General features: G+C 44.5%; 1 protein-coding gene across 1 annotated transcript; it reads right to left on the reverse strand.

The window, feature by feature from the left end:
• Positions 1-85: 85 nt before the first annotated feature.
• On the reverse strand, positions 86-10,269 carry GPR161 (G protein-coupled receptor 161). The gene is made up of 7 exons (XM_058823511.1): positions 10,209-10,269; positions 9,743-10,029; positions 8,277-8,871; positions 7,030-7,754; positions 5,423-5,527; positions 4,056-4,175; positions 86-2,732 (listed from the first exon to the last, which is right to left on the reverse strand). Exons 3-7 carry the CDS (start codon positions 8,714-8,716, stop codon positions 2,485-2,487), a joined length of 1,638 nt encoding a protein of 545 aa, XP_058679494.1. The 5' UTR covers positions 8,717-8,871; positions 9,743-10,029; positions 10,209-10,269; the 3' UTR covers positions 86-2,484.
• Between the last annotated feature and the right edge of the window lie 2,668 nt (positions 10,270-12,937).

Here is a 12,937-nt window from a genome sequence, read left to right on the forward strand (position 1 = left end):
AGTTGAAATAATAGTACAAACACCACAGACCATCGGGAACTGGAAAGAAGTTGTTTTTTTTTCTCTTCTGTATTTAAGATGGGAATACAGTTTTACAAAACGTGTGCATTTCTCAATTACTGATCTTGTTAATGACAACTCAAGTGAGAGAACAACACTGGTTATAATGTTGGTACAAAAACATGAACAACATTTACACTAAATAACAGATTACTGACATTAACACAGGCAGCCAAATTCAGCCATGTGTAAACTCTTGCAACCCCCCTGACCTGCTTGAAGGCTGCATTTGTCTCAGTACCTGTGTGAAAAATGTACTTTTTACACAATACTATCGATTTTGTGCTTCATCACTTGCCTTGGAATTTTTTCTCCTAAACTCAGAATTATGGGCCAGCGCCTACTCCTCCTCAATGCATTCATACTAGTGTGTGCCCTTCTGGCATTCATCAACGCCCTGCTCAACTTTTTTTAAGCAGGAATACAGAATAAAAGGGATGCACAAAAAAAACTTCCAGGCAAGTGCACAGCTTAAGGAGTGTTGAATACTACAAGGGACTGAGACTGGAATGGTAACGGTAATGACAGCAATAATGACCTCCCTGCAGAGCGTTTCCTGGCAAATACTGGGATTTTTGGTTCTTTTTTTCCTAATGAGTGTCCCCAGGTCCAATCTTTCTAACACATTAGAAGTACAAAATGCAGGAGTTAGAACCTCCCTGTTATTAATTTATTTATTCCTGCATTATGCTAAGAGCCAGCTTTCTGGAACTTAAGTGTTCTTGCTCTAACAGCCTGTTCTTAAACCAGCAAACCATGTACTGAATTTTAAGCATGCAGTTATATTTTACATGGGAACGCAATGGGATTCAGGCTAGTTCAGAAAGTCAAGTTGCTTTGTCCAGAGATGGATATAAGCTTGTGCTGAAATACATCTCTGAGTCAGGAACAAAGACAAATAGGATGTCTAAATACAGTACTGGACCGAGGCTCTGCCTCATAACACTTTGCTTCTGTGCCTCTGAGTAAGTCATACAAAGACAAAACTCCATGGGTGTACACCCCGTTTTTACCCAGATGGAAACATCCTGATCATGATTTCCAAACAATCTGCAGCAAAACCTCATACAAAGCACTTCTGGGGAAAGGTAGAGGCACAGGCGAGCAGACAGAGTAAACACATGCAAACCCTCGGTCCTTAAGTCCATTTGCTACTGACACCCACTCCCAAGAAATTATCCTGCTCACTTACATCTCCTCTCTGGCATACACAGTAAGGCAGGGTTTTAACCCCACAAAGTAAGGAAGGGGGTAGCCCACAAAGGCACAGAAAAGTTCCTCAAGCTGGATATACTCGAATGATCCACCTCATCCCTCTTTTCCTTATAGAACTTGCCACCTTTGCATCTTGTTTCACTGCCAGCAGCTTGGCTGTGCCGAGTTCCCCTTCTTTGGCAAGCAGGGCTGATCAACCCTCTCACAAAGGCCTAACAAGGTAATGTCTGTACAGTGCTTAAGAACATGCAAAGTGCAATATAAGTGCCAAATGTTCTTATTTTTGAGATTAATGAATTAATACTCCAAGAAATAAAAGCACTGAGGTAACTACAGCTTAAATACTACATTCCCTCATGATTAAAAAAACCCAAAAACAGCTGTCTTCTCTCTAGAAGATGAATCCTGAATATGAAGTGATAATATCTCATTTATATTCTGTCAGGTTTAGCATAGCCACAGAGTGCCCTTTTAATAACAGCAAAACATGAGCTGAAGTTCTCAAAGAAACCAAGAATTCTGCACTAATGATTTCCTCAAATCCTATCTCTGTGCTGTTCCCAGCACATGTTTATTCCCATTCATTACATCCAGAGGAGCTGGTGTTCCATGCCGCTGAAGCAAAACACAGTCCAATGTCAGATATGGCATTCTGATGGCTGAACAGACAGAAATATCCCCCAGCAAAGGTAAGTAGGACCATAATCTGCATGAGCTCTGGGAAAAGTTCAGGCTTTGTCTTTAGTGAAGTCCACGTTGCTCAGCTGGGAGTAAGGCTTTATGTCTTATCCAATGCACAAGCTCCTATCGGAGCACTACAGCTATCAAGTATCAGCTGATTATCCTGGTGGTCAGAAAAGGATGGATGTAACAATGAATTAAACACTGCACATACCTTTTCTGTTTTGTTCTGGTATCAGCTTTGGCCAATGGACCCAAGATTCAACTGACTAATGATGTGGTCAATGAAACCAAGCCCTGCTTTCCTTATGTGCTGTATGATAATGATGTGCAGAAGAGTCAGTAGCACCTCAACCAGTAAACAAACATTGCTGTAAAATGCTAATGCAAGTACCAGAACCCAGCTATTTCCCTGTGAAAAAACACTGGAAACATTCTGACAAGGTGTCCTGGTTCTGGTGAAACACTACCAGCTGCAGTAGGACCTGCTAAGTGGTTTCATTCTGTTTTCCCACTCCAGTGCTCGTGTCAAATGTTCCCTTCATCGATGCTCTGCAGCTTCAGTCTTTGGCTGGCATGGGGCCTGGCACCACGCCGGATGTTCCCACTGCTTCCTGCCAGAGTCCATGAGGGGAACAGGGCTCCTGGTAAAGCATCTTCCCCAAACAGGCTGAGTTTCACATCAGCTTCTATAGCTCGGGCCAGACTGGCTGCATAACTGTCCAGAGATTTATGCACTTCAGCTTTTACATGAAGAACAGAATTCTTTGCAGCCTCTGAAAAAAAAAAAGATAACAGTTGGTAAGCATGGCTGTGAAAATGCTTGAAAACTAATATAGATCCTGTTGTAAAGGCATGATCATGCCCTCTGGAAAATAACTACACAGTTATTTTCCAACAATTATTTATTTTCCAGCAGTTATTTACCAACAATACTCAAGCTTCCTACACCATTCTATGAACACAAAGCTTCCAGAGCTTCAGACCTGGGATAATCTGCAGCTATTTTTGTAGCATCTGTACACCTCTCTACCCACCAACATGTTGACCAATATAAGAGTTCATCCTAAATATAACTCTTCAGTGAGGCTGCTGAAATAATTTAAAGCCTCAGGGATGCTGAAAAGCCTGAGACTCACCAAGGAGAACTGCTAAACCTGTGGGGAATTGTGCACTGAGACTTTCCTCTTTCATTCTCACAAGAAATTAGAAGTCTGCTCCTAGATAATCACTCAGAAAGATAGTGGAAAATGTATGCTAATGTGTTTGTACAAGGAAATATTAATCTCATTCTGGGAAGAGGGCAAAAGGGAGTTTTGCCAAGATATTTAAAAATTCCATAGAAAGAATTTTCTCATTATTTTAGGTTTTATTATTACTTGATTCTTAAAGGCATTCTGCTCATTTTCATCCTGTCCACAATCACATATTGTTTAGAAAACTCAGTTGTTATTATCAAGTCTTCTATTGAAATTTTTGTAACTATCAGAATAAATTAATGTTCGGACATGATGATCACTGCAATGTTCTGCTAGCCCAGAATCAACAAGCTGACTGAAAAAATTGCATGTGGTTCATTTGTTTTCACCCATACATGCTGAAAAACACACCCAGTAAAGTGAAGTAGAATTTAAGTAAGAAAAAGTAAATTAAACAGAATAAAATTATATTCAAATAATTGAAGTCTGTAAATGGAAGAATTTCAAGTCTGTAAATGACAAAGTTGACAAGAGACAGCGAATGAGAAACACAGAGATAATGCAACCAAAATATGAGGGTAGGAAAATATATTTCCCAAGAAACACAAAACAGGCAAAACTTGTAACAGCCACTAAGATGAGTGGAATTGCAGAGAGGATACTGCTGTGCAATTTAATTTTGATATATGCAGGGAATCCCAGCTTCTAACTCTTGTCCTTAACTGCTGCTACTTGAGACCTGGAAAAAAGGCCTGATTTTGCTTTCTGCTGTACCTGCATGAGTGATCAGGTCTGTCAGTGGTCAGATACTTTTCAAGACAATTCTCAAGGTCCTGTGAGGTTTCCTGAGCATTCAGTATAGTTGACTCTGAGCATTTTCATACTTACCCCTACACTCACCTTTGATTTGTTCCACTTCATCTTCAAATGTCACTGAACTCCTCCTTCGAGGAGGACAGATGCAGTGTGGGGCATGAGGGCCATCTGAGCTATAATCTTCAAGAAGCATTGTATCTGTTCCTGAAAAGAGCAAGAACCCCCAAGTAAAATAGTAACATGGAGATACAATATGGTAACAAAACATTTTCAGCCTATTTTCAGCAGTTCCTTCAAAAGATGTCTAAATACAGCTTTTGTGAGTAAATTTCAGCTCACATTAAACACTGCACAGGAAAGAATGAGGTCAGTTTTCATTGAAAGGATTGGGAAATATTCTGATTAGAGACTGGGCATTGCAGGCCCCAGGATCATGTACTACGTGCAGCAAGCAACACGCAAGAGGGACTACGGCTTCCTTCTGCTCTTTAGTAACTCACAGTAAAAGCATACAAAATGAAACAGTATTTCACAGTAGATCACTGTGTATCTATTCCCAGGCTATGAACTGTGCTCCCTCCTTAACCAGCAACGGCACTTCTAACAGCATTTTGGCATCACTTTAGTTTTGTTCATTTGTTTAAACTGCTGCCACAAGATGGTAACACCACATTCTCTTAATTGAGGCAGGTTTACCAGGAGGCTACTCTCTTTTATCACATACAATTGCTGAATATCTGCACAGACAGAAAACAACTACCAAAAATAAATCCCAGCTCCACAGACTTCCTTTACAAAAGTAGGAAACAAACTCCGTACACCAAGCAACCCTTAAAAGATCACTCTCTGGTGTCTCTAGAGCAGAAATACTCTCTAAAATAACTACTGCAGTTAAGGACTGGTAGCTGAGTTAACTGCCAGAAAAATCTAGCAAGAGATCTGGATAGAAAATTACCATCAGAACTGGGTTTTTTCCCTTTTCCAAGCCATCTTCAATTGAGAGATCTTAAGTAGTAATGAAATTATAAGCTGAAACCATCCTAAGTGTTTATGTTTATACTGCAGGATGAACAAGACAAGGTCTCTTACAAAATACGAAACAGAGAGTACATTGTTCACAGCACTTTTTTGTTCTGTTCCTTGTGGATACAGAGAAAGTCTCCAAAGAACAACAGAAACTGAAGGAGAAGGGCAAAAAAGCAGTGAGTCTTGTTCCCAGGACACATTACCAAGGGAGTGTAACCATTCCGTAAGCACCATTTTGCACGTAAATCTATTGAGGGCAAGGGAGGAAAAAAACAACTGCAGCAGTTTTGTTGGAACAGCTAGAACAGATGCTTCATGTCATTTGTCCACCAGAAGACATCTGTGGCTGTAAATATTGACTGTCCACAAGACTGCTGCCAAGTGCTAACTTCTGCCCAAGTAGGGATCAAGAAACTTGCAGTTACCTGAATCCTGTGAGCAGCTGAAACCTGTATCTCCTGTGCTGCTGCTGTTTCCCAATGGCCTCCCACCTGCCATGAGGGCAGTAAGGTGAGGAGATAGTCCCAAATCTGCAAGAAAGTTTTGTTTTTGTTACACAGTGAATGTTTAAGGAGCTTGCAGAGGTAAAAACCTCTTCTAGTAATACCCACTCTACCTCTTTATTTATTATTCTGCATATAATACTTACATTGGTGAAGCAGAGAGCACAGCTTCTGGACTTACCATCTTAGAAATCCAGTCAGCACCTTTCAGGTTTGGAAAAGCAAGTCTCCTTTCTCTCTGCATCATCTCCCTCCCACTCTTGCTGCATATGTGTGTTTTACCAGCCAGACAGGCTGAGCACCAAACATATGCTCTCACATGGATGGGGAGATTGGCCAGGCATCTTCTAGACAGAGAATAACCTGGTAGCCACAGGCAGCTGTGACAGGCCATTAGTGTGGGAAGAAGCTCAGGAGCAAGGTTGGGGCACAGAGATGTCCAACTTCTTTCAAATCTCCAAAACAAGAAGGGAGGAGATTGTGAGATTTTTACAAAGACGCTGCTTTGGATCTCACCTTGAGATTTTCTTGTGAGTTTGTTGGGAGTTTTTTCTCCTCCCTATCAGCCTCCAGCTAAGATATCTGATAAGAAGCTGACAGCTTCAAGTTTATCACTTGGAAAAAGAAAGAAATTTCCTGTCTTTTCCCTCCCCACCTCAGTTTCCAATGTATTAATCCATAGCATTTCCTGGATACAGACTTGCCAAAGCTCCTGGAGGTTGTTATGTGGCTAGAGCTCCATAACTCTTTCATTTGCATGACAGTCTCTCCCAATGTTCCCAGGTTGCAGAAAACAGATGCCTTGCTGCTCTCATCTTCCTTCTGCATTTTAGATCATCCTTCCCAATTTCAGTTTATGCCTTTGCATGAAATATCCCTTGAAGATGCTCTATTTTTGGAAGCTTATGAACATGATCAGGGAAATTATTAAAAATCTGAATGTCACTGTGTTGCTACTTTAAAAGAAAAAAAAACAACAATGAAGCCACCAAACTGAGCAACTGGAGGTCTCAGTCGGCAACTTGGGAACACATCAAATAGTTTATGGTTTAACACAGTTTTTTTTTTGTTTATGATCTTTTCTTCCCAAAAATTAAGCCTAAAAGTTGAACTTGCAGAAAGTTATGCCAGTGGAACCTTAGTGGATTTTAAAGAGTTGTAGCATAAGGCCATTAAACAAAGAAAAAGTGCAGTAAAAAGTACTTTTGGTAGAATTCAAATCTGGGCAACACAAAATGGAAGGCACACAAAAGGAAATGCTTGAGAAAGAAGAAAATAAATTCTTTTTATTGACCTCATCACTATGTCTTCTCTGCCTGAGAAAATTTTACTATAGTAGGAGAATGATGTTAACTATAAAAAAATAGAAAAATTCTCCTTTCAAATGTAACCTGACTGATAAAAGACTGCTAAAAATTCCAGAAACATCCAGCTCTCTTTAGAGAGCCCTGAAACATGCCAAACACAGGCAGACAGGAAGCCTTGCTCTTGGTGATATTAAGAATGTGTCTTTTGCAGCCACATCTTACCTGTGATCCTGTTGGAAATGCTGAAGAGCCTCGATGTCCTGTGCTGCTGAACAAAGGACTTGCGGTAATACCGATCCCCAAAGCACATTCCCAGGAGTTCCTTGCGCACCGTTTTGTTCCACAGCCCATAAATTAGCGGATGGCAAATGGCACTGGAAAAGGACAGCCATGTAGCCAATGTCTCCAAAGCAGGGGAAATACTGTTTTTACCCCAAAGTGCCTCCGATGTTATTACTACCATGTAAGGTCCCCACGTAATGACGAAAGCCCCAATGACAACCAAGATGGTTATGAAAGCTTTGCACTGGTTGGCTGAGTAAACAACCCCTTGGAAAGCGTTCCTTCGGCTGCCAGAGGATGACGTGGAGGTGCTGGAGTTCTTCCTCCCATTCCTCTGCGAGTCTTCCTCCACAATGACAACACTCCCACAGTGAATTTTGCGGGCCTTAATCCTTGCCACACGGAATATGAATCCGTAGCAGATCATCATGACCACGAATGGCAGCAGCGCACACCAGATCTGCCAAAAGGCTGTGTAGGCAACCTCCTTGTGCCAGGCTGCCACACACATCCACTTGAATTGGTCAAACTCCAAGGAGGACCAGCCAAAAAGGGGAGGGAGGCAGCCAATAAGGGAGTGCAGCCACACGTACACAAGAGCTACCACTGCTCTGTTGCCCGTTATCTTCATCGGATAAACCATCGGGTACAGCACAGCGTAGTACCTGCAGGGCAAGAAAATAAGTAGTCCACAGAAGCATAAAAGACATACAATAAAGAAAAGAACATGCTTTAATGATGCTGATATCTAGTTCTTTTTACTTCAAACAGGCTCAGAAGCCGTTTCTAGAAACAGTTACATGTACAAGTAGGTATCACCGCAGTCAAGACTGTCAAACGTGGCTGAAGCCACACATGCAACCATTAAATCTGATCTTATGTGTGAGTGTATGCTTAGGGTATAATATGGAATTTTAAGTCACTATTTCATGTTTATCAAATAGCATGCTATTATACCATCAAGAGCTTTAAAAAACTCTAGATGAACGTCTGCATTTCCCATTATTGATGATATCACTTTCTCTTGCTCCACATCAAAATTTCATGAGGGGCTGAAGTAAAAATGATACTCCATCAGTACACCGTGTAACCTTCTCCACGCGCTTCTCAACTCTATGAACAAGCAGTGGTTACTCTATGAGAGGAGCAGACAATTTGTTACAATTCATTACCAAACAGCAGCTTACCGGTCTATAGCTATGAGTCCCAGAGTGAGCATGCTGGCTGAGCTGATCAGCATGTAGAGCAGGGCTGAGAAATTGCACCAAACAACCCCGAAGATCCATTCTCGCCTGATGGAGCTGGTCACAACAAAAGGCAGCACCAGCACGGAGAGTAGAAAGTTGGAGAGGGTCAGGCTGAACACAAACTTGTTGCTCAAGGTGAGAAGGTATGACTTGCGATACAGAGTGACAACAATCACCAGGTTGCCCAAACAGATGAAGATGGCAATGACAATTATAGCAACAGACTCAGTGACTCTGACTAACCCATCTTCCTCTGTGGTCAGGTTCCTCAGGCCCTTCCCATTGCTGAGGGAGGAATTGCTGCTCATGGTCAGAGTGTGCAGATCTGGAGCAGCCAAGACATGCTGAGTAGCTAGAAGCAGAACAACGCTCAGAAACATCCAGGTAATAGTTCTTCAAACTCTTTCCAAAGACTGGAGGCCCTTTTGCCTTTGTTAAAATTTACCTGTAGCGTGCAGGAAACTACATATTTTAGATGGGCAAGTGAAGGGGTAGTAAATTGCCTGTGGGCACACCAAAGAGGATAACACCAAGCCTAGAACAGGAAAGACAAGAAGAGGTGAAGGGGAAGGGAAATAAGAAACAAAAATAGGCACATTTTACTTTAAAATTTTCTACAGATCTTACTTGTTTCTAAGTCCTACTTACCAGCCCCTTCATCTAGGTTGTGAAGAAACAAGAATATCACTTGTTTCTTCAAGAAACAAGACAAATATCAAATACCTTTGCTTATCTTACTTTAAAGAAAGTCACTTTTTAAAAAATTTCTGCCTATCCTGATAGTTACCTTGTATTCTGCCTATACAGCATTTGCTGACGGTCTATGGATGCCAGGCTAGTCATACTCTGCTATTGTATTGCATGAAATAGTTTATTTAGTTGTTGTTTTGCACTGGGTTTGGTATTTACAAACATACTGAATAGTATATTTGTATCCTCATGGGATTCCCCTCTCATATCACATGTCTTCCCCTCTCCCCTAAGCCCCAGTGGTGGTGGTTTCTCCCTGGTCTATCCCTCCCTTTGCCCCTCTCCTCACTTGTATCCCATTGGCTGTAGCCCCTCTCCTCCACCCCCCTTCCCCTGCGCTTAAAATCTCCCAGGAGAAACCTCTGACCTCTCTTTGCCTCCCTTGGATTTCCCTGAAGTGGTTCCACAACAAAGTGGGACGATGGATCATGATGGATCATTCCGAGAGGAAAGAGCGCCTCTAGTCTTTTACTTTCGTTCTTGTAAGACTGCGAGGAGCCAGGGTCCAGAGCTAGCTGGATCGGACCCGAACGGCCCCAGAGATCAGTCTTACATCCTGCTGACTCTTCCTTAACAGTTGCTAAGTAACATTCAAAAACTCAGGGACCACCACTGCATGTACTCTCCCAACATAATTTCTGAATGTTCATAATCACCTTAGCTACACTGCTGATTGCATTTTACTGCCAACACCAAAGGACTGGAGGAATTGACTTTCTGTATATGAGGTTTGAAAGATACTTCCTTGCATTAAGATGCGGTCCATGCTACAGAAATGCCTGAGAACCTTTAATCCTTGACTTCTCAGTGCTAGCATCCATCCATTGATTCACAGCCTCATTTTGTGAAACCTTGTTATTTCTTCCAATTCCTTAGCAATTCCTCTTTTTACTGCTGCCTTCACACGGCAATCACTTCTTACTTCATTCAGTCCTTCACGCATCTGTAGGATAATGAACGAACAAACAAACAAATAAATGCAAATATGCAGACCAAAAAAAAAAGTAAAAGGGTCCATCAATGAATGGAAAGTTGATTTTAGCATTTCTGGGAAGGGACTCAGGAAAGTTATCTTAGCCAATACTACAACTGTGGCAGACATGGGTTCCAGACAGTACTCACAGAAATGCTTCCATCTGCGTGGCTGTTGTGGCATTAGGCAGCACTGTCAGTCTGGAAAGACACCTTTTTCCCATTTTTATCTGTACTTTCCTAAAAACATAATTAAAGACATTACTGGGCCATGCTTTGAAAAAAATATAACTTGGCTCTTCCCTAGCCTGTGACTGAGGACGTGTGCACAAACACTTTCCCTCGAGTTTCTTTCTCTCTCAGCATGCTTGCACCAACTCTGTGTGCCTTTCCGACGCTTTTTAGCCGGAGCGGGTTTTGGAAAGGCGGCTTCCCCCGCGGCCGCACCCTGCGATACCGATGCCCGGAGCACCTGGCGCTCCCCGTCCCCTCGTTGCCCCACTGCACCCTGCGGGGGGAAAAGTGACCTCGGGGAGGGGTGGCCCTGGCCCTCCCGGGCCAGGGTTGCCCGGGTGGGGACAGCATCCCATCCCCGCCGCGGGCAGAGCGGTTTGGCTTCCCGCACACACACGAAACGAGTGGGACCGAGTTGTAAATACGGTGGGGAACGGGGGTTTCGCCATTTTGCCCCCGCGCTCCCTCCGGCAGCGAACAAAGAGCTGGAAAAGGGTCCTCCGCCCCGGGCATCCATCGCTTCGCCCCCACGCGCCGGGAGCCAGCGCGTCCCGCCGTCTTTGTCCCCTTCCTGGCTCCGCACTCACCGCCCGCCGCCGCCAGAGCAGTACGTTCCCGGCTGGGGCGCCCGGGACCCCCGCCAGCCGCCGCGGCCCGACCCTCTCCCGGCATGGGCACGGCCCCAGCCCCGTGCCTGCCCCTCCCGCCGGCCCGCCCCACAGCCTCGGCCCGCCGCGCCTCCTCCCGGCCCGCCATGTTCTGCGCGGCCGCCCCGGAGCGGTCCGTGCATTTCCCGGGAACTCGGTTAAAGGGCAGGGGAAAAGTACTATCCATGGATAAGGTAAAATTATTTCCCCCTGCTCGTAGTGCCAGGCAGCCGTAGAGCCTAAGTGCTAGACTTCCTAGACCCCCAAACACTATTAAAAGTAACACAAATAAGATTTGGGGAAGAGTTTTTCCCCGCACACACATCTGAAGCAAGACATTGGATATAGTGTCAGTATAAAGGGTACAGCGTAAAGGGTGAACAAAAATTAAATGCTGTGCTTGCCCTCCCTAGTTCCTGCCTTTCTCTGGCAATTCCCTTGAGCACAGAGGGTGACTGCCTTGATCTGAGCTGTGCTATATTTTGATTGCTCTGTGGGGGTTTTAATGCTGTGGACATCAGTTTCCTGTGGCTGCTGCCTGAGTTTGCTCCAATGTTCCAACAGCAGGAGCTGGACTGTGTGTCTTGCTCCTGTGCCAGGGGAAGTCCCTAGGGAGTTAGTCTGCCCTTTTGATGATGCAGAAAAGCGAGACAAGCACCCACCCATCAGTGCTGGAATACTAAGCTGATGTATTATTTTCAACCAGTTCTACTAATACTTTTCTACAGGACTTTTTAAAGCTTACTATGCCATTGCACTTTGACATTTTAATGCTGTGTCTTTGGACAGCATTCAAAAATGTATTGAACCAGCACAAGAGATTCCACAATGAGCAAAAACTGATGCACAGAAGTTCCACCTGAATGTGAGGAAGAACTTATTTCCTGTGTGAGTGTGTGTGCGCTGGTTGCTGAGAGAGGTTGTGGAGTCTCCCTCACTGAAGATATTCCAGACCTGTCTAGGCACAATCCTGTGCCATGTGCTCTGGGATGACTCTGCTTGAACAGGGAAGTTGGACCAGATGATCCACTGTGCCCCATTCTAGCTTTGCCCAGATGTGATTCTGTGTGCACACACGTGTGTGTACTAACATAGCGCAGGGCACCTGTTTGATGGAGCCAGGTAATGCTTGCTGCAACTGTTAGTGTGGCCATGGAGATGGTCCAGAGGCTTCAGAGCTCCCCAAAACTGCTCCTACCCAGCTGTCCCACTGCTCTTGGTGAGGTACCCATGGGGAAGTAGCTGAAGGCACAAGCACTTGTGGGGCACACAAACATTCTCCACTGGTTTCTGCAGCCCAGCTTTGCTGGAACAGGGGTTTGGGTGAGCTTGCTGGCTCTTCATCCTGGGCAGAGGAGATTAGAGAGCCCACTCTCCCCATGGTGGCTCCAGCAGCACAGAGAAGTGTGGACTCCCTTCCTCACCCATCTGCCCCCCCCATATCACCTCACAGAATCACAGACTGGGTAGGTTGGAAAGGGCCACAATGGGTCATCTGGTCCGACCACCCTGCTCAAGCAGGGTCATCCCAGAGCACATGGCAGATGGTTGTGTCTAGACAGGTCTGGAATATTGCCAGTGGTGGAGGCATCACAACCTCTCTGGGCAACTTGTTCCAGTGCTCAGTCGCTGCACAGTAAAGAAAGTCTTCCTTACGTTCACGTGGAACGTCTGTGCATCAGTTTCTGCCCGTTGCCTCTTGTCCCATTGCTTGGCACCACCAAGAAGAGCCTGGATCCATACTCTTGGAATCCCCTCTTTAGATATTTGTACACATTGATAAGGGCCCCTCTCAGCCACCTCTTCTCGAGGCTGAACAGGCCCAGCTTCCTCAGCCCTTCCACCAAACGAAGATCAGTTAATAATTTTCGCTGCCCTCCGCTGGACCCGCTCCAGGAGCTCCATGTCTCTCCTGTCCTGGACAGAACACTCCAGTTGTGGGCTCACTGGAGCCGAGCAGAAGGGCAGGATCCTCTACCTCGCCCTGCTGGCAACGCT

This window comes from Ammospiza caudacuta, chromosome 2 (genome assembly GCF_027887145.1).
Source record: "Ammospiza caudacuta isolate bAmmCau1 chromosome 2, bAmmCau1.pri, whole genome shotgun sequence".
Classification (NCBI taxonomy): domain Eukaryota; kingdom Metazoa; phylum Chordata; class Aves; order Passeriformes; family Passerellidae; genus Ammospiza; species Ammospiza caudacuta.